This window comes from Manis javanica, chromosome 18, assembly GCF_040802235.1.
Source record: "Manis javanica isolate MJ-LG chromosome 18, MJ_LKY, whole genome shotgun sequence".
NCBI lineage: Eukaryota > Metazoa > Chordata > Mammalia > Pholidota > Manidae > Manis > Manis javanica.
In genome coordinates, this window is record NC_133173.1 from 7,275,479 (window position 1) to 7,301,648 (window position 26,170).

The 26,170-nt window shown below is 57.8% G+C and overlaps 1 protein-coding gene and 1 long non-coding RNA gene across 5 annotated transcripts in view; one reads left to right on the forward strand and one right to left on the reverse strand.

Moving 5' to 3' along the window:
• KLHL25 (kelch like family member 25) overlaps positions 1-23,828 on the forward strand; it is a 32,780-nt gene extending 8,952 nt beyond the window's left edge. The window contains exons 2-3 of one of the 2 annotated variants that reach the window (XM_073227042.1): positions 15,011-16,806; positions 22,433-23,828. In XM_073227042.1, coding sequence (XP_073083143.1) covers positions 15,025-16,794 — 1,770 coding nt within the window. In that variant the 5' untranslated portion in view covers positions 15,011-15,024 and the 3' untranslated portion in view covers positions 16,795-16,806; positions 22,433-23,828. The remainder of the gene's footprint in view (positions 1-15,010; positions 16,807-22,432) is intronic. The other variant, XM_073227043.1, reaches the window with a different exon arrangement.
• On the reverse strand, positions 1,785-26,062 carry LOC140847255 (uncharacterized). Of its 3 annotated transcripts, none has more exons than XR_012127076.1 (4): positions 21,147-21,449; positions 11,607-11,733; positions 6,663-6,818; positions 1,785-3,414 (listed from the first exon to the last, which is right to left on the reverse strand). It is a non-coding gene; the product is annotated as an uncharacterized lncRNA (long non-coding RNA). The 3 variants fall into 3 exon arrangements; XR_012127075.1 differs by lacking the exons at positions 1,785-3,414; positions 21,147-21,449 and adding exons at positions 4,934-6,580; positions 23,964-26,062; XR_012127074.1 differs by lacking the exon at positions 1,785-3,414 and adding an exon at positions 4,934-6,580.
• Between the last annotated feature and the right edge of the window lie 108 nt (positions 26,063-26,170).

The following is a 26,170-nucleotide window of genomic DNA, read 5'->3' on the forward strand; positions in this document are numbered from 1 at the left end:
ACCTTCGAACCTCTGCAGCTACCGGGCAGGAGGAGAGAAGGGCGGGAAGCCTGGGAACGGGCAAGGGTCTACGTTTAGCAGACACTCCCTGAGTCTGAGGGCTGGATTCTTCATGATGGGAGCGACGGGGGCATCTCCCTCGGGGGCTGGCTCAAGGGGGATCTGCTGGGAGCAGGGACACCGTGGGGCTGCTCTCGCTGGCCGTCCTGGGTCCAGCTCGCAGGCGCTCCGTGGAGTTAGAGTGAGACTGAACCGGCACGTTTCTTTTCAGGCACCAGGACCGACTGGTGTATCTGTGGTGCGGGAAGCTGGACTTGCTATTTTTACCACTCCAACTAGGCCTCTTTACTGGAAGGTACAATTACAAGCAAAATGTCAGGGTCTGGTGGCCAGCTAAGCCCTGGGAAGCTGCTGCAAGCTGAGGCAGGGGCCACCGTGCAAGGCATTCGCACGTGGACACGCACCTATCCTGCTTGCTGGGTGCTTCCTCTGAGCTGCTTGCAGTGTCTAGGTTTTTACCCCTAGGCAAAAAAGAGGCCTCTGCTGCATTTTGCCCAGGTAATTATAGCCAAACACCTTATACTTGGCTGGTCATGCAGCTGTGGAGCCAACCCGGGGAACAGTAAGTCTCTGTTCCTCACTGCCCAGGAGGTTGTTAAACGATAATTTTGCGGACTATTGTATGATACTCAGACTGCTAAGTGCTAGGGTAGCGATGGGTCCCTGCTCCGTAGCATCAGACGGGCGGCCGTTCAGGAATGCAGAAGGTGCGAGTTGGCACCAACCCTTTGCGTCTTTAATGCATGGGCAGTGTGGCGAGAGGCCACGCAGGGCTCATCTTAGATTTTGTTGTTGCATAGCAAGTCACCACAAACTTAATGGCTTAAAAAATACCTATTTTTTTAGCTCACAGTTCTGTAGGTCAGAAGCCTGGGCTGGCTCGACTGGGTTGAGGATCTCACAAGTCCAAGGTCAAGCTATCAGCTGGGCTGGGCTCTTATTCTGAGTCTCTGGGGGAGAATCTCCTTCTGTGTTCATTCAGATTGTTGGCAGAATGGAGTTCCTAGTGGTTGTAGGACTGAGGTCCCCCTTTCCTCAATGATCTCGGCGTCTAGAGGTTACAGCATTCCATACCACGTGGCCCCCTCCAGCCCTCCCAAGCCAGCATGGGGGCATCAGATCCTTTCCTGTCTCAAATCTCCGACATTCACTTTCTGCGATCAGCTGGATATGCTCTGCTTTAAAGGGCCACTGTCATTAGGTCAGGGTTCCCCCAACCCCTGCAGATAATCTCCACGTTTTAAGGTCACCTGCTTAGTTAGTACATCATTAATCACACCTGTAAATCCCTTTGCCATGCAGATGACGTGGACACGGGAGTGAGACCCCCGTGGAGAACAGGAAGCCATCTTCAAATTTTCCCACCACGGGGCTCTTGCCAACAGGGGCTGCAACAGTGATAATATTAATAACAGCAGCTCTTATGAATTGAGTGAATTTTGTGTGTCCCACTGTGCTAAGCTCTGGACGTGATTCTCACTTAATTCTCAGGATAGTACTTTGATCTAGGGACAGTTATTTTCACCCCCCATTTTCCAGGTGAGAATACTGAGGCTCGGAGAATCTAAGCATCTTAGTCCAGTCATAGAGGGAAAAACAGCAGTTCTGGCATTTGAATCCAAGAACTTAGCACCTAACTACCCCTACAGGCTGCTCCAGCCTGGTGTGTCCTGCCTGATTCCTGCGATTTATGGAACACCATCCAAAACAGGGTTGAGGGTTGCTCTTTACCACCTAGCATTTAAAATACTGAAACATAAAACATGGCAGTCATACTGCGAGTTAATATGGCAGCAGACACCAGGGACTCCTCACATGGGTTTAACAGATGGATCGTTTTGATTCTTATTCTAGGGGTATTGTGCTCAATCTGCTTCCCAGTCAGCAATATTTATTGAACAACTAATATGTCTTAGGCAGCAAAGGTGACACAGAATACTGTCCTTGATGAGTTCGAAATCCGAGTAAGGGCATAGTACACAGTGACCTGAAGGACTAAATAATACTGCACAACAGGAGAAGTGTCACAACATTGCAGCAGAGAATTAATGGGTATCAGGATGTTAGTATTCTATTCAGGGGACCAGACAACAGTGTTTTACTTACTCGCTGCCGCATCTCTAATGCATAGCACAGGGCCCAACACAGTAGGTGCTCAGAGATTACTTGTCATGGTGATTTTTTGAACGTCTACTGTATACAAGGTCCTCTCCACACCAGATGTGCAGTCCAGGGGCGGGTGTGATCATGAAGTGAGAGGATTCTCTGCCCCAGGTGGGGGATGGGGGGCAGGGTGAGGAAGCTGCAGAGCGGAAACGGACTGAGCGGCGAGGGCTGGGATGGCCAAGCCTCACTGAAGGCTTTTGGCAGGAGAGAGAGGCGGTCAGAAGCAGAGCATTTGGCGCTGGCTTGCTGAGAGTGGGAGGGACTGGCACAGGGGCCCATCAGAGTGGCGAAGGCCTCACCTTGTTGCTGGCATAGGACTAGCCACGCAGAGGACCCAGGAAGGAACATCTGATGGAACTCAGTGGCCAGATGATATGCTAAAAATGTGTATGTGAATGAGCTGCAATTTCTGAGCACCCATGTATTTGGCTATAAATATACGTACATATGTAATTTCAAGAGACCAAGAATTATCAGCTGCAAAGCCCAAGGCAGCAGCCATGTGCGGTCCATGAGGTTTGCCGCCTGAGGCTCTGCTCTCTGCAGACTAGCAAGGTCTGTTATTTTGGGGGAGAATGAGGGGGTCCTGTGGTGAGAAGGAAGCAGCTGGCGGGTGGGAGGGAGGGAGAGGCGCAGTCCCATTACCAGTGCTGGGGGCAGGGGTGGAGGCCAGTTCCTGTGTCAGGCAGGGGACCGGGCCCCAGGATGCAGGTGATCCCACTTGCATCTGACCCCCACCTTCCCATAGAAGTTTATTTTCTCTCTGAGTTAAACATGGCTCATGTGGAAGATAAGGAAGTTCCACCAGTCCAGTGTCCTCAGATGTGGCCTGGAAGGGGAGGGCCTGCAGGTCAGTACATTTTCATGGTAATTGCCTTTTGCTCTCATTCTCTCTGGGTGCCTGACTCGGTGAACCAGTGTTTTCCAAATGACTGTTGCACAGTGTTACAAAATCACGCATGGGTAAAAATCCAGAGTGCAAGATGGACCAGGGATCAGAATGTCAGAGGACAGAAGTCACTGGTGCGGGCCCGGGCCCCGCACTGCAGCTAATTGTAAGGAGCTTCCGCTTGTCCAGTGTCGGCGTGGGATCAGAGAGGAGCGTCCACAGCTATAGGCTCTCGAGTCCCGCTCTTCCAGCTGCCTGTCCATGTGAGGCTCGATGGTCTTGTGTTCTTCAGTGAAAACCTAACAATTCGGATGCAGAAGCAGATACGAGCATCTAGTCACTGTTTGGATTTTCTTTGGAAAACTGATTTATGAAAAACAACTGTTACTTACGCTAACATATATAATGGATTTATTATTTTAAGTTAACTAGTAATACATTTCAGTTTTCTCTCAGTTTTAGTTTGGAATATGACAGATAGTACCAGGCAAAACCAAGTAAATGAAAGCCCCTTAGTGGCCTCACTCATTTTTAAATTGTAAAAAGGTCATGAGGCCAAACTATTTGAGAACAGCTGTGCTACGGGGAGCCCCTGCAGACTGGGAACAGGGCGTCAGGCCATGAGCCCAGCTCTCTGCCTCTGTTTCCCCCTTGATTTTCTCAGACGTCCTGTGAGGCGGGTGTGAGACCTTTTTCATGCCCACTTTACAAATGTGGAAACTGAGTGTTTGAAATTCAGTCCAGGTCCCCTGGCATGGAGGTAGCAGTGCTGGTAAGGCAGGAGGTCCCAGACTAATGCTCCTGTTCTCCGGGCATGGAGAAAGACAGTCGCCGGGCCCTCTTCAAGACGATACCAGTGGTGGGGAGACACACCTCTGCACACTTCTCCAGTCCCGAGGCCTTGGAAGGTGCAGGTTGCTGAACGGCAGCAGAGTGCTGGAGAAGTCAAGGGCTTTTCATTTCAAATAGCATCTCCTGTTCAGGCACACACAGCGTTTCCGTCAGGAAGGTTCCTCGTCCTCCTAAATGGCATACATTGTGCCATTTGGCAAGGCACAGCTTTGAGTACTGAGGTTGTGTGCTCATGTCTGACCTTCTCTGAGCCCCTGTTTGTCCATCTGTGTACAGTGATGACAGTGACACCTTGAGGAGGTTGTAAGGGCCGGACATGTACATAGTGTTTAGAACAGTGCCGCTGTATCTGGCAGAGTTCAGGGTCCGAGGGGTGTGTGGTGAAGACAGCCTCTCTGATCTCCTCCCCAGCGGTAGCTGCTGTCAGCCAGTTTCTTACAGTCCGTGCACATACCAACAGGTGTGTGCATGTTAGATGTGTGTGTGTCAGCAGGTAGTCTGGGTTTTAACATGTAAAAGAGCATCCTATTCAAGCACTTCTCATTTTAGCACAGAATACCAGTTGCTTAATTTTGTCTTATATACCTGCGCCCTGCTCCACTCTGTGAAGGAAACGGGGTTCATTTAACTGGGCCTCTTACTCATGCACACTGAGGTTGTTTCCAGCCTTTTGCTTTTAGCACAGATGCAGGTGCAGCTGAGGGCAAGGTCCCCAGGAGTGGAGGCTCTGGGGCAGAAGGCTCACGCATTTGCCCTTTTGAAAGATTGCCAGATGGCTCTCCAGCCACCTGCCCCTGCCTTTGGTCCTCACTGGGGAGAGAAAGAGCTGTGTCTTGGGCTTTAGGAATTGAGGAACGTTCTGATTCTGGTTCAGCACCAATGCTGACAGCCTGGTGAAGAAGGAAGCTTCTAGAGAACAGGGAGAAAGAAATCCGATACCAGTAAATGGCTTTACTCTTGTGTGGTTTTTTTTTTTTTTTTCCTCCTGTTCTGCATGTCCGTTTTCTTGCAAGGCTGTGGCTCCAGGTGGCTCATGAAAGTGATATCTAGGCCAAAGTGCTTTTAATGACTCCATCTGTGGGCCTTCGTGAATCTTTCAGGAGACCAGACAGGAAGAGAGTCAGCCTTCTTCCAGGTCAAAAGCCCCCGTTTGCCAAGGGCTGTGCCAGTCCCGCTGAAGAGGGAGGAACCCAGGCACATGATACAATGTTTGCTTTGGAGGAAACTGTCCTCTCTGCCCCTCTTTGTTTCTCTCCCTGTCCTGCTCTGGATAAGTGACAGGAAGTAAGTTATTTCAACAGATGGGTAAACCACAGTGCCAGTCCTTTGTCGCATCTCTGATTAGAGCGCTGATGTCCGCTCCAGTGGCCCAGCCCCTGGCTGGTGCAACAGCTGGGCTTGTAGGCTCCCAGCTTTGGGGACCACAGGCCGCCCAGCAGCCCCTCCGAACTGAGGGGGAGCAGCATGTGGCAGCACAAGCTGGGTAGCAGCCTCTCTGCCCTGCCCTGCTGGAGTTCGAGGTGTCTGAGCTACCCCTCCCTTAGCTGAAAAAAAGCCTCTTTGTGGCAGGGGTGGTTTAAGCAACCTATGACATCAAACATCTGTAATTCTTCTCCCAAGGTTTTATCTCAAGAGAATACAGTCATTCAACACAGGCAAAGACATTGTTCATTCAATAGAAATTAAAAAAACTATGGATGAATGGATTAGTAAATCACGGTGATAATCATCTATCTCAGAGATCGAAGAGTACAAGTGACAGGCACAGAGACACAGCACTTCATGAGGGAGCCGGAAGCCTGCGGGGCCTGCACACAGCAGCCCCCATCAGCCTTGTTCAATCCCGACTGAAGGAGAGGGATGTGGAAACTGAATAGCTGAAAACAATGTGAACTAGCATTCCATACTTGCAACAGTGTAAAATGTTTGGGGATAAAAGCCGAAGGAAGTAAACCAAAGGGAAGATAGTTACTCTTGTTGCCAGTGTTGCCCAACCTCATCATCTCCCCTCCCAAGGCTTTTTAGGCCTGTTTTTCCCAACTGCCCCTACCCCCTCCACATATTTTAACAAGAGATAGACTCCAAGTTTGTGTAATGTATGTATATCTGTGCTTTGTACATAAAAATAGTAAGATTTTCCTCACCCCAAGAACCAGCTTTGCCCCCTTTAGGGCAACGTCCTCACCCTCTGCCTTCCGCAGCCCCACCCCAGGAAATCGCCTGTGCTGGGGGCTGTGATTCCAGAGGGTTACATCTTAGAGGCTGGCACTTTCCTTTTATGTTGTCATTTCAGTAAAAATGATCGAGCTCCTTCCCGGTGTGCGTCTTGACTTGTCTCGCGTGGCTCCTGGACTGCTCACCCTGAGAGGACAGGGCGCTGGGCTGAGAGAGGGGCGCTGGTCATCCCTGGCCGCTGTGGCACAACGCGTGGCCCAGAGGTGGCAGGGCTCTGCCAGTTTGCGTCCCTCCTCAGCAAGATGGCTTCTCTTAAAAACAAAACCATGTTGGTGAGCAGCTAACAAAAGCCTCCCGTTGTCTTTGAGCGGCCGGCAGAAGGGTGGGAGACCATTAGATCTTTCCCTGGGATGGTATTGCCCAACTGTGGGTCCTCATCTGAGCAGAGAACAAAAAATGACCTGAGCAGCTGTATCTCATTAGGACCTTTGTGATGCACAGGGGAGGATGAATTTGTTACCTGTGTTGGGTATCTGAGGGTGTGGAGGGTGACTTCTCACGATGGTATTGCCTCAAGGGCACGGAAGCTGGCTGGGAAGACTGTGCAAGAGCTGGTCGGAGGAGACAGTGTCCCGGGTTCCCACCTGGAGGCTGAGACGACAGACCTCTTCAGTCCCTAGGTGTGAGGTAAAGGGTGGACCTGTATCTGACCGCCTCGCACCACTGGGCCCACCCCGTGTAGGGGTGGGAGCTCAGTGCCCACTTCCCTGCCGAGTGTCCCAGCCCGTCCAGAGCACAGGATGAATTAACTGAAGGCTGTGGGGGACTAGACAAGGTAGCATACAAAGACCTCCTCTACTAATTGAGTGCAACATAGTACGTCTGCAGTATTAGCAGTGCTGTAGCCATTTTCGTTCATCTCCGAGCTGCTGTTTTGTTATCTATGAGTTAGAGAAAGAGCGGGGCCCACGGCAGGGCTGCCCTCCAGCTCTCAGTGGGAGAATGAAGCCATGTGACTGGTTTTGGCCGGTGCAGTGGGAACAGAAATCACGTGTGTCCTCCAGCCAAACACTGAGTTGCCAGCGCCATACTTCCCAGTGTCTCTCTTTTCCCATCGGCATGGTGACACGTGGCTGCTCTGTCACTGGGTCCCTGGGACCGACAGGGATGAGGGGATGAGATGAACACTTCCCCCACCCCCACCTCCTGATCCGTGATGAGCAGGAAAGAAATCTCTGTCCTCTCAGGCCACTGAAATTCTGGCGTCTGTTACTATAGCCTGTCCCGATTAAAACAGTCACAGGTGTGTGGGGCTTGGCTGGGAGGGTAAGACCTGTGTCGGGCCCGGCGCAAGTGCGTGGCTGCGTGGTGGTCACGTTGACTTGGCTCCCTTCCTGACCAGAACTCCCTGCTGATCCTCCGCAACAGGTTTCTTCATCTGTCCGCAGGGTTTCACAGGCCTTGACCCCTGACCCCTGTCCTGGGCCTTCCTGGAAGGCAGAAGGTGTTGCCCTGGGTCAGGCCCGCAGAGCGCCCCAGCCACACCCTTCCTCGGGAGGGAGAAGCACTGCTTCCAGACCAGTGGAGTTGGTGTCCATCCCAATAGCATCTGTCAGCTTGTAACAACAGCTCTGGCCCCCTGGCCACCTGAGGCTGCAGTCAGCTGGGGACTTGGCTGTCAATCATGGGGGCTGGAGTGGCTGCCCTGCCTCAAGTGTGCTTAACGTTCGGGTGCATTAAGTTAAGAGGCCAGAATAGAGAAGGCCCTCCCCTTGCAGACCTGGGCTGCAGGCAGGCAGAGGGCCCATGGACTTGCTGCCCACATGGGATAGCTGGTGGGGCGACACCTGGGACGGCCTGGTGGCATTGCCATGTGTGACGTCAGAACAGCAGTGGGAACCAGGTCACCCCACAGTGCTCTCTCTGTCCAAGGGTGTGGACAGGGGTTGGCAGTCTGCCGTGTGGGGGTGAGCCCAGGGGCCGGCTGGCCTGCCCTGCACCCTTCCCAGGGCACGGTTTCTACAGAGACATCTGGAACCCCATCCGTTACCAAGTAGTGTGTGAAGCAACACCCTCCCCCCTTGCCTAAGCCTCGCTTTGTTCTAGAACCATCCCCCAGCCGGCCCATTCACCTGCAGGGGGATGGGGTGAGGTCAGGGTAGGACAGGACTGGGGTGAGGCCGAGGCTAGGGTGGGGCACGGTGGCATCCAGCAGAGGAACCACAGGAGAGAAGCCAGGGCGTGTGTGTTGCACAATTCCCAGGACTTCACTACAGGTTTGAAATCTTTCACAGTAACAAGCTGGAAACCAAAATCAGAATAAGTACACACAGCAAAAAGTATAAACAATTCTAATCCGTTGTATTTTAAATTAAAAACAGGGTATATACAATTTTTTGAATAAACATATAGAAGGTTTTTGTTCCTTTGAAAAAAGGGCCATTGAAATGCAGAAACATCTCCTGCAAGGACCTGTTTCTGATAATTTACTTGTACCTAGAATGGTCTGTGGCTGTGATTCAGTTCCAATGGTCATACTAATTTTACTTTGAATTAACAAGTGGATCTGTCTGCTTAGTAAGGGTGCTCAGTTGACTTTCCACTTGAAAACTGGACGTGTGGATCCCCCTGTGCTCTGTGGGCTCCCCAGCGGTGCTTGCATTCTCCCCAAGACACAGGGCAGGGCAGGGATTTAAACCGCAGCCCCGCAGCCCCGCAGCCTGTCCGGAACGATGGTTGCAGTGTTGAGGCTGCCTGTGTGTGATATTTAAGAGCTTTTCACTCCTTCCCTAGTACCGTTCCAGGAGTAACCCAGGTCCCGAAGACTGGACAGAAACCTGTAGTGTCTTGTGTACTTATGAAAATATGAAAGTGACTTAGAAATGAATAGAGTAGACAGTGAACATCCCTTTACTCCCAGTGGAGGGCAGGGATGGAGGGAGTATCGGCAGTGTCTACTCTTCTCTGTGCTCGGCGGTGGTGGTCATAACAGCAACAGTAATAAAAGAGCTGACCCAGTCAGCGTTATGGGCCCAGGCTGCTGGAGACGGTTACCAGATATTAGCTCCTTTTATTCTCATAACGACTCTGTTTGGTAGCAGTTGTTTCCATCAACACTTTATGGTTGAAAAAATAATATACCCAGAAAGGTGAGTTAACCTTCCCAGTGTCACAGAGCTGCGGCTGAGCTGCCTCCAGGAGCGCCAGCCTTCCTCTGGGCCTCTGCACCACAGCTGGGTCGGCACGCGGAGGAGAATCCCGAGACAGCCCCAGCGCATTCTCCGCCTCTCGCACCCGGGCCTTTGCTCCTGTGTGGTGCGTGCTTGCTGCGCAGCCCACAGGGCAGGCCCATGACTTTTGTTTTTTCAGCCCTCGGCACAGCCTGGGATCCAGCAGGTGCTCAGTCAGGATCTGTCTGGGGTTCTGAGATTGGCCGTCTGTGGCCTTGGCGGTCTTGTCTGCAGCCCCAGTTCTCACCTCTGGCTGGGGGGTCCGTCTGCTGCAGCTAGAATGCCCGAGGCCGACTCCTCGTTCACGTGGCTGGAACGGGGGCAGAGGAGAACTGTCAGGCTGCTGTGTCACCCGTGTGGCAGGCTTGAGCCTCCTCACAGTATGGTGGCCTCACGTTGTCTGGCTTCACGTGATGTGCCTGGCTTTCCCCAGAGTGAGCACTACAAGAGACAGGAAGCGAAGCTACCGAACTCTGACAGTCTGAGCACAGAAATGGGCACAGTAGAGCTAGGGCCCTGTGGTCAGTCACAGAACCTGCTCAGGGTCACGGGGAGGAGACACAGATCCCACCTGTCAGTGGCAGGTATGTCACAGACTTTACGGCCATCTTTTGTCCGCCCTACTGGCACCCTGCCTGTCTGCCTGACCTTTCCCCTCCCTGAGCGAGCCTACCTCTTTCCACGCAGCCTTTGCACTGGCTGGGCCTCCACCTGGAACCTGCCTTTTCCCCCCATTGTTGCAGCCTCACTCCAGCTTATCACTTAGGCTTCAGCTCTCCTGACCCTCTTCACAGGGGCTGAAAGGAGCCAACTGTCTTCTTGTCCCTTTGCAGCTTGTGTTCTTCGGGTGCTCCCAGGGGGTAAAGGGACCCACACATTCACTGATTGGTTTCCTTGCTGTGGGTCTGTCCCCGCCCCCATACCACCAACCCTGGAGTGCAGTGCCCCGGGGGCGGCACCTGTCACCCTTCCCCTCCGCCCATCTCCCATGCCTGGAACGTGGCGTGAGGGATCGTTCAGGAAGCTTATAGTCAGTGAGTGAATCAGAACCATATTATCGGCAACCTGCCTGCCGGGCCCTGGGCTTTCCCCACCGCCTCTGGCCTCTAGTAGAGAATCACGGGGCTTTGGCCCACGTTTTAAGCATTGCTGATTCCTGGGTTGGGGAGGAAGTGGGGACGGGGTTGGAAAGACAGCTTTCGTCGCCTCTAGCGTTTTCCCCTGAGAATGGAGGCCTTTAGCTTTTGGTCACTGGAATCTTCAGAGAGCTGGCAGGTTTCTCCCGAAGGTCTTTCCCCTTGGCTACTTTGTTTCTTTGTGCAGTTTAGCTTTCCAGCGTGATGGGAGAAAGGAGCACGCGGCTCTTTGGTGCACTGTAACTGCTTGTCTGCAGGTAAGGCCGTGCTGTAGGGAGCAGAGGTGTTGTCTGAGGTGGATCCATACCTCTTGGCAGGATGGCAGATTGCTGGTCTGGAGCCTGGCAGTGTCATGCAGTCAGTTACTTCACGTGCCTCAATCCATCAAAGCCCGCAATGACGCTTAGGTAGTCAAAGTAGTTCTGTGGGAGTTTCGTGTTTATTGTGGCGCCCCCTCCCCCACAGCAGGGAGCCTTGGCCAACCTGATTTTCCACGCACGCTCCCAGATGCTCACCCCACCTGCCACTTGCTGGGAACATCCGTCTCACTCCTTTTGTCCCCAGCCCTCACAGGGCTGGGCGTGTAACTGGCACTGCACACTGACAGTCATCTGGGGTGGGGCCTCCTTGGAGGTTGAAGGCTGGAGGGACCCACACAGCTAAGACCCTTTACCAGGGCAAGCAGCCCCCATCCCAATTCAGGGAACTGACATCCCAGTGAGTCTTGGTGCCAGCTGGGACAAGCAACGGAAGCCCCTCTCAAACAGCCAAGAGGAGAGGTGGGGGGAGACTGGCTTGGGGCTCTGCAGGGATGGGCCCGCTCCGCGTCCGCTGCAGCTCCCATCTTGGGCAGCCCGGCTGCCATCCATTCTCACCCCTGGCCTCGGTCCTGCCCTGTCAGTGGCCCTGGTACAGCCCGCTTCATCCCCACAGCTCCAGTAAACGTCACAACCAAAGTCTCCTCGGCTCATCTGGGAGTGGGGCAGGTGGCTGGGAGGCTGGCATGGGCCAACTGGCCAGTCCGGCCAATTGCAGCTGGAGGGCATTGCACGGCTTAAGGGCCCACCACATGCATTCACGTCGCAGCCTGGGACTTACCTTCTCTGGACATGGGAAGCAGACAGGCGTGCACTCCAGCAGACGTGAAGCGTGCTTTGGACACCACATGCGTCTTGGGGCAAAGGCAGGGGCCGATGGGTTCATTCAGTCAAATGGAGAACAGACCCTGGTGCGCAAGGGCAGAAGCGGAAGCTGTGAGTGGGTGTTCTTTCATCCAGGGGAGGGACCGAGGTGGGGAGGAGGGTCGGACTGGGACTCATTCAGGAACTGGAGCCACAGGCCTTGCTGGTGGACTGGATGTGGGGAGTGGGGCGCGCCTTGGTATTTGGCCTGGTGCCATTTTCCAGGCTGGGGGAGGAGCAGGCTTGGGGAAACACCCAGAGCTGCCCTGCACGTGGTACAGTTGAGGGAGCAGTGAGGCTGCCAGGTCATTGGTAGCTGAGATGAGGAGCCCCCAGAAAGGGCAGGCAGCACGCAGAGCGCCCACCTTCTAGCCTGGTGGGTCTGCAGCTCTGCATGGCTGCCCTGTGTTGGCCTCAACATGCTGGTCCACAGGCCTGGTGACGAGGCCCTCCTCCTGCAGACTGGCCTGGGGCAGGCCCTGCCTAGAAGGGCAGGACGACGGGGCCAAGAGCCGCAGGTGCCCCTGCGCGGAGGTGCCCGGGCACGCAGCCGGGTGGGAACCAGCTTGGGTGTGTGCGTGTCGCTGGCTCGCCGCCTGTGCAGGAGTTTGCGTCCGCAGGCAGGCATCTTGGTGCTGAGCAAGGCGCCTGTCAACCTCAGAGAGTCACCGCTCGACCTCCTTCTCAGGGCAAATGGGCTGCTCTGTTCGGGTTTGCACTTTCTCAGTCTTTGATTCCTGCCTCGTCCTGCCCTTAAGCCCCTCCAAGGGGGGGCTCCACCTGGGTCCCCCATGTGGCTGCCTCAGAAAGATGGACCTGCAACATGCGGGGCACCCGGGGGAAGGATGTGTGTCATGTGTCATGCAGGGCCAGAAATCCCAAGAGGGCCTCCATCTGACGGTTTAGAATGTGCGTCCACATGTGCCTGCAGAGTAAGTGGGGGCCGCTGGTTCTCTGGCCGGCCCGGGGCCAGGCCTTGTGAATGGCCACGGAGCCCACCACACACGGGCACCACGCATTCAAGGCTGCATTCAGCTCAGAAGCAGCCGGGCGTGGGGCAGGTGCAGTGAGGTGCTCAGGGACCCAGAGCAGGCAGGGCCCACAGAAACGCAGGTACCTGGGACTGTAAGTGAGGCCCCGCCTCTGCGTAGGACCCTGAATTGGAGTCTCTGGAGCCATCCCCCAGTGCACTGCACGGATCAAAGGCCATACCTCATAAACACCATACCTGGTGACGAGGCCCATAAACAGCCCTGGCATGATTGGGATGGGTCAGACAGGCCACCCGGTGAGCGGCCCCATTTGGGAAAGTGTCTGTGATTGAGGGGGAAGGAGCCCGAGTGAGGATTCAGCAATCACAGCATGATTTGGGGAAGTGTTGCAGGGCCTGTAATTCAGATCTGTGGGGACCAGGCTGCCAGTAAAGCCTCTGTGGGCCAGGGCCAGATCTCAGTCATGTAAGTAACTGCCAATAAGCGAGTGGCTCTGAGGCCTGGGCAGGACAGGGACTTCTGCTTTACAGAAGAGAAAATCAGGGTTCAGAGGAGGACAGAGGTGCCCCAGTACCGGTGGTGGAGGGGGGACCCCTGTGAGCAGCCTGGATGGGGGGGGTCCCCCACCCTCACATTCTCACAGCCTTGGAGCCTGGTGACCTGCGGTGGCAGACGTACATGGTAGTGTCGCAGGCAGGTCACTGGCCCAGTGTCTGCCTGGAGCTTGGGACCAGATCAGCAAGGCCAGCCCCGGCCCCGTGCCTTCCCACCATGGCCCAAGAGTGGGGCTGTGCGCAGGCAGCTCTGACTGGCAGTACGCGGCTGCTCTGGTCCTCTGCCAGGGCTGAGTGAGAGCGCGCTGCCCTTGGACACCAATTTACAATTGCGCTCAAGCATGAAATCGCTTCCTTCCTTCCTTCCCTCCCAGATTGTTGCTTAAGTAGAAAATTGACTTAGAGTGGGGGAGGGCTATAGACTTTTGAAGATGAAAAATGAAAAGGGGTGCTTTCTTTGGCCTCAATATCCAGCAGAAAGAAGGCAGAACAGGTTTTTGGGGGTCAGGATGCTGAATGCACTTCACTTTTGGACCCCCTTTTCTCAAGACATATGATTTTGCGTGCCTGTTGTCTGAGCCTCGTTCCCACGGCGCTGCAGTGCGTCAGGCTGTGCAACTGTCCGGACTTTCTTAAAGCTCTGGAGTCCCCCCACTCCAAGGAGGTGACCAGGCTGTGTCTGTCTGCTCTCACACACCAGCCCTGTGAGCGCCCGAGTCCCAGGCCTGGCCAAGGAGGGCAGGTGGGGAGGCAGGTGAGTGGCTGGCTGTGGCCTAGGATCTTGTAGTTGGCTGAGGCAAATCTGGACTGCTTTAGCATTCAGCATGTCCTGCTGTCATCCAGGCCTTTTTTTCTTAGCTTCCTGTTGGAACTTTGGAATTGAGGAGGTGTCTTGCAAGGTCAGCTGGCCTCTCCTCCAAATGCTTGCTCATTCCAGATGGGGCATGAGGCCTTTGGAAGCCTTTGGGTCTGCAGAACATGTCTACACTGAGCAGTTGGGGTATGAGGCCACTCTTGGGATCTTTCCAAGGTCAGGGTCAGGGGAACTGCAGGGGTCTGGCCGGCACTGCCTGGAGCCCAGGTCAGGACAGGTCCCACTGGGAGTACGGTGGGTGTAAGGCTCTGCCTGGAGCCCATTGCTCCTTGGGCATATTGCTTCAAGTCTTCCACAGTGAACCCTGCAGGAATCCGCCTCCTGGGGCCCAGGGAGGGCAGACTGAGCTAGGAACTGGACAGCCCACACTGGTAGTCCCGGCTCCACAACTCTGCATGGCCACTTAGCCTCTCTGAGCCTTGGCTTCCCTAGCAGAATGGGGCCACAAGAGCCACATCATCTGAGGGGGGGGATGTGGTCCTGGGCACTGGCCACTTAGCGCTGCCCCTACGGCTGCTTGCTGGCTGGGGACACCATGTGCATGTTCTTGTAGCCATGGGAGGCATTACGAGCTTCAGCTCGCCCAGGGGTGGCTCACATCCAGGCCAGAGGCCTTTGGTTTCAGAGCTGGTCCCAACTCCTGAGAACAAAAGCAGTTTCCTAAGAGTAGGGGTGACACTCAGCCACTGCCGTCCACATCATCTCTGGTGACATGGCTGAAGGGGTGCAGATCTGAGCGAGAGGAGGGGTGGAAGAGCAGGGGTGGCTGGCCTGGGCCTGGGGCTGTTGGTGAGCTGCCACATGCACAGGTGGTAGGGAGCCTGCAGGTGGGGGTGAGCTACCACACGGACAGGTGGGGAGCCTGGGCCTGGTCCCTCTCACCTGTGGCCTTGTCCCCCAGCAGGTTGGCCCAGCATGTCAGTCAGCGTCCACGAGACCCGCAAGTCGCGGAGCAGCACGGGGTCCATGAACATCACCCTCTTCCACAAGGCCTCACACCCCGACTGCGTGCTGGCCCACCTCAACACCCTGCGTAAGCACTGCATGTTCACAGATGTCACGCTCTGGGCGGGCAACCGTGCCTTCCCCTGCCACCGCGCTGTGCTGGCTGCCTCCAGCTGCTACTTTGAGGCCATGTTCAGCCACGGCTTGCGGGAGAGCCGGGACGACACGGTCAACTTCCAGGACAGCCTGCATCCCGAGGTGCTGGAACTGCTGCTTGACTTCGCCTACTCGTCCCGCATCGCCATCAACGAGGAGAATGCCGAGTCGCTGCTGGAGGCCGGCGACATGCTGCAGTTCCACGACGTGCGCGACGCAGCAGCCGAGTTCCTCGAGAAGAACCTCTTCCCCTCTAACTGCCTGGGCATGATGCTCCTGTCGGACGCCCACCAGTGCCGCAGGCTGTACGAGTTCTCCTGGCGCATGTGCCTGGTGCACTTCGAGACGGTGCGGCAGAGTGAGGACTTCAACAGCCTGTCCAAGGACACCCTGCTGGACCTCGTCTCCAGCGACGAGCTGGAGACGGAGGATGAGCGGGTGGTCTTTGAAGCCATCCTCCAGTGGGTGAAGCATGACCCCGAGCAGCGGAAGGCCCACCTGCCCGAGCTCCTCCGTGGCGTGCGGCTGGCCCTGCTGCCGTCCGACTGCCTGAAGGAGGCCGTCCGCAGCGAGGCCCTGCTCCTGGCGGACGAGCGCACCAGGCTCATCCTGGACGAGGCCCTCCACTGCAAGAGCAAGATCCTGCAGAATGACGGTGTGGTCACCAGCCCCTGCGCCCGGCCACGCAAGGCAGGCCACACGCTGCTCATCCTGGGCGGCCAGACCTTCATGTGCGACAAGATCTACCAGGTGGATCACAAGGCCAAGGAGATCATCCCCAAGGCGGACCTGCCCAGCCCCCGGAAGGAGTTCAGCGCCTCAGCGATCGGCTGCAAGGTCTACGTGACCGGGGGCCGGGGCTCTGAGAACGGGGTCTCCAAGGATGTGTGGGTGTATGACACCGTCCACGAGGAGTGGTCCAAGGCAGCACCCATGCTGATTGCCCGCTTCGGCCATGGCTCTGCCGAGCTGGAGAACTGCCTCTACGTGGTTGGGGGACACACGTCCCTGGCAGGCGTCTTCCCGGCCTCCCCTTCCGTCTCCCTGAAGCAGGTGGAGAAGTACGACTCCGGCGCCAACAAGTGGACAATGGTGGCCCCGCTGAGGGACGGTGTCAGCAATGCCGCGGTGGTGAGCGCCAAGCTGAAGCTCTTTGTCTTCGGAGGGACCAGCATCCACCGGGACATGGTGTCCAAAGTGCAGTGCTACGACCCCTCGGAGAACCGGTGGACCATCAGGGCCGAGTGCCCCCAGCCCTGGCGGTACACAGCCGCCGCTGCGCTGGGCAGCCAGATCTTCATCCTGGGAGGTGACACGGAGTTCACGGCCGCCTCGGCCTACCGCTTCGACTGCGAGACCAACCAGTGGACGCGGGTCGGGGACATGACTGCCAAGCGCATGTCTTGCCATGCCCTGGCCTCGGGCAATAAGCTCTATGTGGTGGGGGGCTACTTCGGGACCCAGAGATGTAAGACCCTGGACTGCTACGACCCCACCTCGGACACGTGGAACTGCATCACCACGGTGCCCTACTCACTCATCCCCACTGCCTTTGTCAGCACCTGGAAGCACCTACCCTCATGAAAGCCCAGCCAGGTGAGCCCTCAGGCCCCCGGGCCTGTTCCCACTTGAGTAAAGACCTCTGTGTCTTCTAGGGGAGGCTGGGTGGGGCAGCAAGTGGCTGGGGGTTCTGGGACCTTTTTCCAGCTCCAGAGCCAAAGCCTGGCTCTGCCCCTTACTTGCAGTTGACCTTGTGCAAAGCAACTTGGGGAAATGACATCAGACTCAGACTGGTGCATGTCTCAGACACAGCTGCATAGCGGAACCACTTAGAGTCGTGACAGTGCTGTGTGGCACTGAGGCCAACCTGCAGAGCCACAGGGCACAGTCCACACAAGAGCATCCCTACCTCTAATGCCACCTGCAAGTTAAGAGGCTTCCCCCAACCACCCTCAGCTCCGAGCAGTCACTGGAAGGACTCTTGGAGTGTGTGGAGGCTGGGAGGGTCACAGTTGGGCTTTACCACAGGACAAGCACACAGGGTAAGACCAACCAAGGACAAGGATGCAGGAGGCAGCCTGCCGTGGGGCGGGGGGTCCAAACTTGAGGCATCCCTTGTCGTCTTCCCATGCAGTCAGGATAGTGCCGCTCTCCCAGCATCAGGGAGTGACAGTGCCCACTGAGTATTTCCCAGCAAGGAAGTTCCACAAGCTCTGGGGTCCAGAGTTTTATCAGGGCCCCAGCACATAGGATTGACTGATTGATTGCCCTCATGGTTACTCTCTCCAGGTCAGCTGTACAGTGACCCAAAAGTGTGACCCAAAGCCCGCACCCTAAGTCACATGGGTATGGTTACCCACCCCATGCCTGCACTACACAAAGACTATCAGGCCTGGCACAGATCACCTCCCAGAAGCCGAGGGCAAGGCCAGGCTCTTCTCAAATGCCGAAGCCCAGACCTCATGCCACACCCATGAGCCAGGGCTCCTGGGGCAGCCCAGGCCTCAGCAGTCTTGCAGTGCAAAACAAGGGGAGCCAGACAGGTGCTCGGGTGAGGCACGTGCGGTGCTGTGGACAGGCATCGCCATGGAGGCGGCAGGGCAGCGCTGCCATCCCTCTGCGAGAAAAGAGACCTTCCTCAAAGTGGGCCAAGGCTGTCCTGCAAGCTGAGGTGCTTCTCTACCCACTGGCACGGTGGCCATGCCTGCCCCTGCCCCAGGGCCCCTGCAGCCCTGAGGACTGGCCTCGGCGCAGACTCAGTCCCCTTCAGCTCAGGGCACAGGAACCCCATCGGGAGCCAGCCAGAGCCGAAAAATTAATTTCCTCCATGACCCAGCGGCTGCTGACATGGTGCAGAAAGCTCTGCACAGTGGAAACAGTCCTACTTGGCTGGAATTGCTTCTAAACAGCACGGGGGTTTCAGTGGCTACCCTGAATCCGGCCTGCCCTTGAGGCCCTTAAAGGGATAGGCTGGCAGGTGGGGCAGGCCCGACAAAGGCATCAAATCCTTTACACGGGTGTGCAGGCTCACAAAAGCCAACCTGGACAGGAATGGGTTTGTTCCCTTTCAAGGTCTTTTCTGTTTTGTTTAATCTGTGCTATTCCTCTTTGGGAGAAAAATCTGACCAGCCAGAGTTCTTGGTCCCCTGAGGAGAAAGTTTCAAAGAGAATATTGGCATTCCCTCGTTGGTTCCCTGTTCCTGCTCTCTGGGGAACTTGGGGACCTGGGAGTGTCACCTGTGGTCTCTGGCCTTAGCTGGTGTCTGCCCCCCTGGGGCCCCAGAGGGCTGGAGGACAGGGCAGCACAGGCTGTGAGCCCTCTGCCTTCCTGCAGGTTCCCCGGCCACGGCCCACTCCTTGACTGGACTCCTCAGCTGCCCCGAGCCTCAGCTTCCCCCTCTGCACACAAAGGGTGCCACTCATGGGACCTGACCTAGAAGATACCAAGCAAGGGCTGGGTTCACACAGCATTCTACGAGGTAGTGGAGGGTGGTGGGGATGACGGTTTCAGGAGGTTCTGGGCAGGGGGACTCCCGCTGTCCTTGGAACAGCCCCTCCTGCAGGGTCCGGCCCCCACCCCCAGGATCACTGTGATTCGGGAGGCCCTCCCCATACTCCCCACTGAGTGCTGCCCAGGCCTGCCTGTCCACACGCGGGTGCCACTGCTACATTTCAGGGCCGAAGGAGCAGGCACAACGGGGGTACTGCAGGAAACCCAGCCAGCCCTACATCTGACTGGACAGCCTCACCTGGGCCTGACACCCCAGGGCCACCACATGCCTCCTGCCTCCCCGTCCCTTGCACCCCCAGCCCCTGTGGCCCTCCACGGAGCTGCTGCCAGCTGGAGTCGCCCAGCCCAGTGCAGGGCCGGAGGATGGGTTCTGTGCTCAGCCTGCCCTGCAGCTTTACCTCCCTGGCCCTGCTGTCCAGCAGGGTACAGGGCCTGGGGGGGACCCCGTGCCTGGAGCGCCTCCCCAGCCCCCTAACCCTCCATCTGTCCCACGAGACTGACTTAACCTCAGGAGCCACCAGCCAGAGGCCCCCCTGCCCTCCACAGCACCCCCTCACCCTGGATGACACCCCTCATTTGTCCCCAAGCACTTGATCGCCCAGTGTCAGCCAATTTAAGCTTTCCACGGGCACCAAGTGCTGGGGTCATGCTGTCCTCTAACCCTGTCAGCCACGTGTCACAGGTGCTGTTACGGGGTGTCATCTGAGCCTCAGAGAGGGCAGGGGTTTGCAGCAGATGAGCTGAGTGGGACTTGGGCCCCAGACATGGCCCACATGGCAGGCGTCCCCAGGCAGCTGGGCGGGGGCCCCTGGCAGTGGGGGTGAGGTGCCATGTGTGAGCCTGCAGGTCCTCCAGGGCTACCCCTGGGCGCCAGTATCACAGTCGGAGCATGTCCCGAGGTAGCGGCAGCTGGAAGGCCCTGGACCGGGGAGTGGGCGCTGACCCCTGGGTCACCCACTAAGTAACCATGAGCCATATTTTCTTTTTCTCTCCCACTGAGTTCCTCCCACCACACATGCCTCCCAAAAGGCACAGCACCTGTCCCCCTCCCACCCCAGCCTGCCTGGGCCCTGATGGGCTTGGGTTCCCCAGGGCAAGCGTCCAGGCCACCAGGAGGGTGTCTTCTCTTACAAGCCCTGTTGAGACCCAGCTGCTTGGGGGTGCAGTGCCAGCACCTGTTAGTCCCCTGTGGGGCTCCACAGGGGGCCCGGTCACTGACTGTTCAGCACATCTTGTCCTGCCCTAAGGGCAGCTGCTACCAGGGGAAGTCCCAGAGCACAGGATGAAGGGATGGGCCTGCTGTGGTGAAGGTGCCCGGGCAGTTAAGGCCTTTCAAAACAGATCCCAGGTCTGTCCATTTGTGCCTGTACCTGCCGTCTCCTGTTTGGCTTCTGTTCATCAGGATCAGCCCTGTGCCAGCCTGGGATCAGGACACCCTCTGCCCTGGACAGCTGCAGTCCGACAGGGCAGACCCCACACCAACCCCCCGCAGGATGTCTGCCAGGGCCTGCTGCCCACGGGCAGCCTGGGGGAACCGCTGACCCCGCATCTGCTGTGAGGTGGAGGTGTATCCCGTCTCGCAGATGGAGAAACTAGGCCTCAGAGAAGCAGCTGCCAAAAATCCAGGCACCCCCGACGAGGCTGGCCATGGGGTGAGCCTGAGGCAGCTGTGTGACACGGGCGGGTATTCAGGAGCTGGGCTGTGCGGGTGCCTTCAGGGAGCTGTCCCCTCAGCAGCGCAGGACAGCCCAGGTGGGCCGCCCCAGGGCAGCGGAGGGACCTCGCCTTGAGTGGGGCCCCACCCAGGGACCTCGCCTTGAGGGGGGGCCTCACGGGGGGGGGTGTGCCCGCCCCAGCCTGGTGTGCCAGGAGGGCGGAGCAGGACAGGCCCAGAGGCCTGGGTTGGCCTCTTGGAACGTCCCGGTTTGGGAGCTTTGGGAGCCAGCTTTCCGCCTGCCCCTGCAGACACCCTGCTGGGGGTTGGTGTGGGGCCTGCCCTGTCGGACGGACTGCAGCTGTCCAGGGCAGATGGAGCCTGGGGGAACCGGGGGCCGTCGCTGCCCCTGGGGCGTGGGGGCGTCCTGCAGAGCTCAAGCCAGCCCTCCAGAAGCGGCGACAGTGGGGCGAGGGGCACACCCCACTCCAAGGAAAAGGTCCCCCAGGTCCTTGTGCTGGCTGGAATTCTTCTTCTTATGATGTTATTTAAATGCAGACAAACTTACCCCTAGATATAAAGCCCTTATGTTTGCAGCTCTCACACAGCTGTACAGCGAGAACAAAGGCAGGGCCCGTATAACCCAGGCCTCGAGACCAGGAGCACCCTCACCATCCACCATCCTTGCTCAGGCTGTGTCGCCTCTTAGCCTCCTGGGGAGTGGATGTGAGGGTCCCTGGGGAGCTCAGCCAGCCTGTGCAGACAGCTCACCTCTGACTTTGCGGAGCCACCGTGACACCTCCCTTGGGCAGCTCGGGTGCAGGAAGGTCGTGATCCGGGCACCCGTGGTGCAGCATGCCTCCCTGGTCTAGGGCCACCCGAGCTGCGCTTCACCTGCCGGCCAGAGCACATGTGCCCTCCGCACTGCCCCGGGATCGTGGGGAGAACTGCCAGCCCCTCTGGCACTGCTCCAGGGAAGCTGCTCTTAAACCCATGGCCCCACAGGGCAGACGGCTCCTCGCTGCTGTTCTGAGCACCCCCCACCCCTCCAGGCCCCCACAGCCACACCCCTGCTGGGAGGCGTGCTCTGGCTCTGCTGAGCATGGCTCTGGGTTAGGCAGGTGGCTTTTCCTAATTGCCTTAAGGACGCTCTGCACAACGCCTTCCATGTGCGTTAGAGTACTCCTTCCTTCTCTGGGGCAGGGATCGGTCACCCGGAAAACGTGAAGCTCAGGGAGAGGGGACACCACATTGCCTGAGAACCCAGCCCTGGAGTAGGCGCTCCGTGGCCACAGGGACTGGCCTGTGTCAGTCCCCACGGTCTCTCGCAGGGCATGGGTTGATGGGCTGCGCAGTAAACATCTGTTGAGCCCACGAATAAACGTGCTGCCTACTGCTCACAACTGTCCTTCCTAACCGCGTGGCTGCCACCCCGCCACCGCCCTGCTCTCTGCCCCTCCCTTGCTGTTCCCACCACACTGGCCTACTTTCTAGATTTTCAAACATGCCAAATTTCCACCCCGGGCACATGCCACTCCTGCCTGGACTGCTGTTTCCATCTCTAGCAAACTCCTGTCCACCCTTTAGGTCTCAGGTGAAATATTCCCTCCTTCCCATGCCCACCACCAAAATAAATCCTGGTTCTAATCTCTGATTTTTTTCATTCCTCATCTATAGCGTTTCTCTCGATGTGTCATTACTGTGCAGTTTAGTGTAAGCCAGCAGTTCCTCCCACTGGACGAGGATTTGTGGGGACAGCAGCTATGTCCGTCTGTCCTCCTATTTCCCTGGGGCCTAAAAGTGTGCCTGCCAGGTCGAGGGTGTTCAGGAAATGCGGCTGGGGTGGCCGAATGGACACAAATAGTTCCTCTAGGCAAGGCAGCCCCAGCCCAGGTTGGTGACCAAATTGCTCGGTGTGCACTGCGGGTAAATGACAGCTGCCTGTCCCACCTGGGCCTTCTGCTGTTGGCCAGCCCTTACACACAGCCTCCTGATTATCAGTTTGTCCGGCTTAGGGCATGATTTACACTCTCTCTCTCCCCCTCATTCGTTCACAGACTGTGTGTTTCTCCCCACCCCACGCCGCAGCGCTCATCGGAGTTGACCTGATGTGTCTGCTGCAGCGGGAAGCTCAAGTCCACTGCAGGCCAGCCGCACTCCAGATGGCTGGAAGCCGCCCCCAAGCTCGGAGCAGTGGCTTCAGGACCATTCTGAACTTCAGACAGAAGAGAAGCCGCCTCTAGCACCCTGTGTGTCGCCTGAGGCTTTTCTGCTTTGCAGTGGTTTGCAGGGGGGAACACCTGCCAGAGGGGCGTGGACGGACTCCAGGGCTCCTCGGCCTCAGGGAGGACACATCTGCAGAGCTGTGAGGTCCCCCGTTTCAGCAAGTCCTGGATGGGGGCTGGCAGCCCGGCAGGGGAGAGCCCCGGGGTTGGGGGGCCCTGAGGACCCAGCCTGTGACTCCGGGCTTCCCTGGCGGTATTGGGATGTTATCCCACAGAGACTGACTCAGGTTTCAGGGGAACAAGGTCCTCCAGGACTAAGGCAGAAGTTGCCAAGAAGAAAATGAAGGACACATGTGAAGAGCAGAAACCTGTCAGCTGACCTGTGACACCCAGACCCCCTGGGTTAGAGGGAACTCCTTTGGGCCCCTCCCCAGAATCCGGCCTTGCCCTCAGCGACCTGGCCACCTCCCAGGCAGGCCGGCCACACCCCAGGAGGCTGCTCCCCGATGCCCAGGCCTAACCACACGGCAGGACCCAGGTGAACCTGGGTGACAGTGCTCTTAGACAAGCGGATGCCCTCGGGCCACCTTGTCTCCTCCCCTCCTCAGAGCCCACCCCAAGAAGCAGCAATGACCCCCTCTCTGGATAGGACCACCCTGGCCCTACCTTCCGAGACTAGGAGCAGGTATGAACCGGAACCGCTGAGCGACTCCAGAGCAGCCACTACAGCCCTCAGCAGGGCTGGAGTCATCCCTGTGGAGGAGGCCGCAGGGCCCGGGACTCCTCCCGGCCCCCAGCCCCCTGCCAGCACCCACTGCCCTCGGGCACTGTGGCCTTCCAGCTGGCAGCTGGATCTGGCCCATTTGCCCTTGGAGCTCAAAACGTAGGAATGGCAGAAACCGGCCAAGCATCTGCTCCTTCCCCTCCCGAATCCGGGGGCCTTCCCCAGCGTACCCCTGTCCTGGGGCCCTGGAGAGCCGGCTGCTTTGCTGTAGGTGCTGTGCGGCAGCTGCCCTGAAGCCACGCGCCTCTGGTCCCGGGGGAGGCCCGGCCCGGGAGGGGGCCGCCCTGGCGCCCGGGTTCACAGGCCCTGCTGTGGGGTTAGGCCCATTGAATGGCCGAGTGGGCACAAGCACATTTCTCACGGCACAAAGAACCTCGCAGCGGTACTTCCCCGGGATTTGTGTTGCTTTTATCCATTTCTAACTTAATAAAGAGAAAAACATTTCTCTATGGTTCTGGGACCTGCCTTGGGGGTCACAGGCCTGGGCAGACCTCGACTTCCGCCCACCGGGTCAGGGCCGTGGCCGCCCCGCGGGCCAGTGGGGCTGGAGAGGCTGCAGGACACCCCTATTTTACGCACCTCACTGCTGCGGCTGCGGCCGCGGCCCTGCTGCTGGTCTCCCGAAACCCGGGCCGCCGCGCCCTGCCACGTGCCCATCTTCCTGTGAGGTCCCCGCGCGGAGGCTTCTGGGTTCCCTCGGGAGTCGTTGCGGCTGCCCGGCGCCCGCCCTGGGCCCCTGCCGCGCGTGCGCACCTGGCGCCCCGGAGCCCGTGGCAGGGGCGGGGCGCTGGGCTCAGCCCGCCCCCCCCGGGCCGCTGGGGCCGAGCTGCGTGCCCCCGTCCCCGCGCCTCTGCTCCGCCCGCCAGTGACAGGCCCCCCAAAGCCCAAATGGGGCTTGAACGCCTCAGATGCTGACGGGGCTATCGACACATTTCCAATAAAAATGATCATCGCGTGGACGAGCGGATCTCAAAAGTGGGGTGTGAGTAGAACAAGCAACCCCAGGCATCGCCCTGGGAGGGCCGCCGACAGGCCGGGACTGGACGCTGGCCTTCAGAAACCAGGCGACACCCCGCTGTAGACACAGCCTGTGCGGTGCGTGAGGCGTGTGCCCCGTTTTCGCAGACGGAAGGGAGCCCAGGCCCCGTGGGGTACGGCCCAGCCAGCCCCCTTTCCTGTCGCTCTGACAGCTTCCACGCGAGGCTTCCGTCTCCTGGCCCAACGTGACCACCCAGCCCCTACCATCCCGTCTGCATTCCTGCCGGTAGGAAGGGAAGATGTGACCAGCAAGCCTCTTTAAGGGTATGACCCCAGACTCGCACATAATTCCTGAATGCTGGCACGGGAGGCTGGGGAGTGATAGGTGTTCCTCAGGACACTGTCACTAAAGAGGAGGGTGCATACAGAAGGACAAGTAGTAGCTTGTGCAACTCCCTGTGGGTCTGCAGTTGCAAGGGCCTTGCCTGCACTGCCCTGCTCACCCTTCCTGGAGTGGGTGAAGCAGGGCGTGCAGAGCCTCAGCCACCTTGCAGACGCCCACCGGTGTGCTAGCAGGGGTCAGGCCCAGTGGTCTGCTGACCAGAGCTTTGAATAACCTCCTTTAATCCTCATGACCCTGGGAGGTGGGCATTCTTGTCCTTTTCCTGCTGGTGAGGAAACAGGCCCAGAGGGGAGGCTGCTCCCCCAGGGGCTCGCACTCAGGCTGAGTGGCGGTTTGGGTCAGCTCTCTGTGCGTGCAAAGTTGGAGAAGCCATTTGACTCTCGGATACCATCTCAATGAGGGCAGGGTTAGCAGAGGGCATTAAGGTCAGGCTCTGCAAAGCACTAACCATGCCAGGCACCCCCCACCCCACCCCCACCCATGATACCAGCAAAGGGCTGCCCATCCTGCAATGCTGAACAGGGCTGGCACCCTGTTCCCAGACTGACTCTGGAGTGGGGCTTTCAGAGTCCCCCATGTGCTGGGGCCGAGGGATCCCTGGGGACCTCAGTCCCAAGGTGGCTACAGCTTTCCATGTAGGACAGGCCAGGCCGCCCGGAGGCGTCCACGCCGTGTGAGCCTGCCCGAGCACGGATCGCACTCCCCACTGCTCTCTCTGCCTCTGAACGTCCTCCTCAGCTCGGGAGCTGGCAAGGCCACGGACCCCACGGGCACGTGCCCACCATCTCTGCTCAACCTCTGGAGCCGGAAATCATCCTGGGAAAGAAGGAGCAATTGTCTCTAAGGGGGCAACTTGGAGAGAGACTGGTTCCGGGTCGCCGGGAGGTGGCTGTTTTGCACAGTGAGAAACTTCCAAATGCTGTGACCCCGGCCCCCAGTGACCCCACCAGGTTTTCCCCTTAGAGGCGGGGAATGTCGTCTCACTGCCCTCCTGCTTCCCCCCCAGAGCAGGCCCCAGCCCACCTCTCCACCCAGCCCTCTGCACCTGCCGAGTGGGGCCCTGCCCATGGGCAGGGGGCGCTGGGACGCGTTCCCAGCAGGGACGCACTGCCCAGGGCTCTCTCTTGCCTTGTTGCGCTTTGGGCTCTGACTTGGGCTCTGCCTCATTAGCCCCTGGAGAACCTCCTGGAGACGCTGCAGGACACCCTTATTTTCAAGAACTGCTGACATTTAGCATTTTTCTTCAACGAGAAGCTAAGTAACTGTCCCACCAATAACGGCAGCCTGCCGGCCCTGTGACATTGTCTCTCGCTGTTTTCATTTGACACTACAAACGGAAGTATATGCAAATGCCACTTACACTCATTACTATCTCCAAAGTACAGGAATTCTTTCAGTGGCTTCT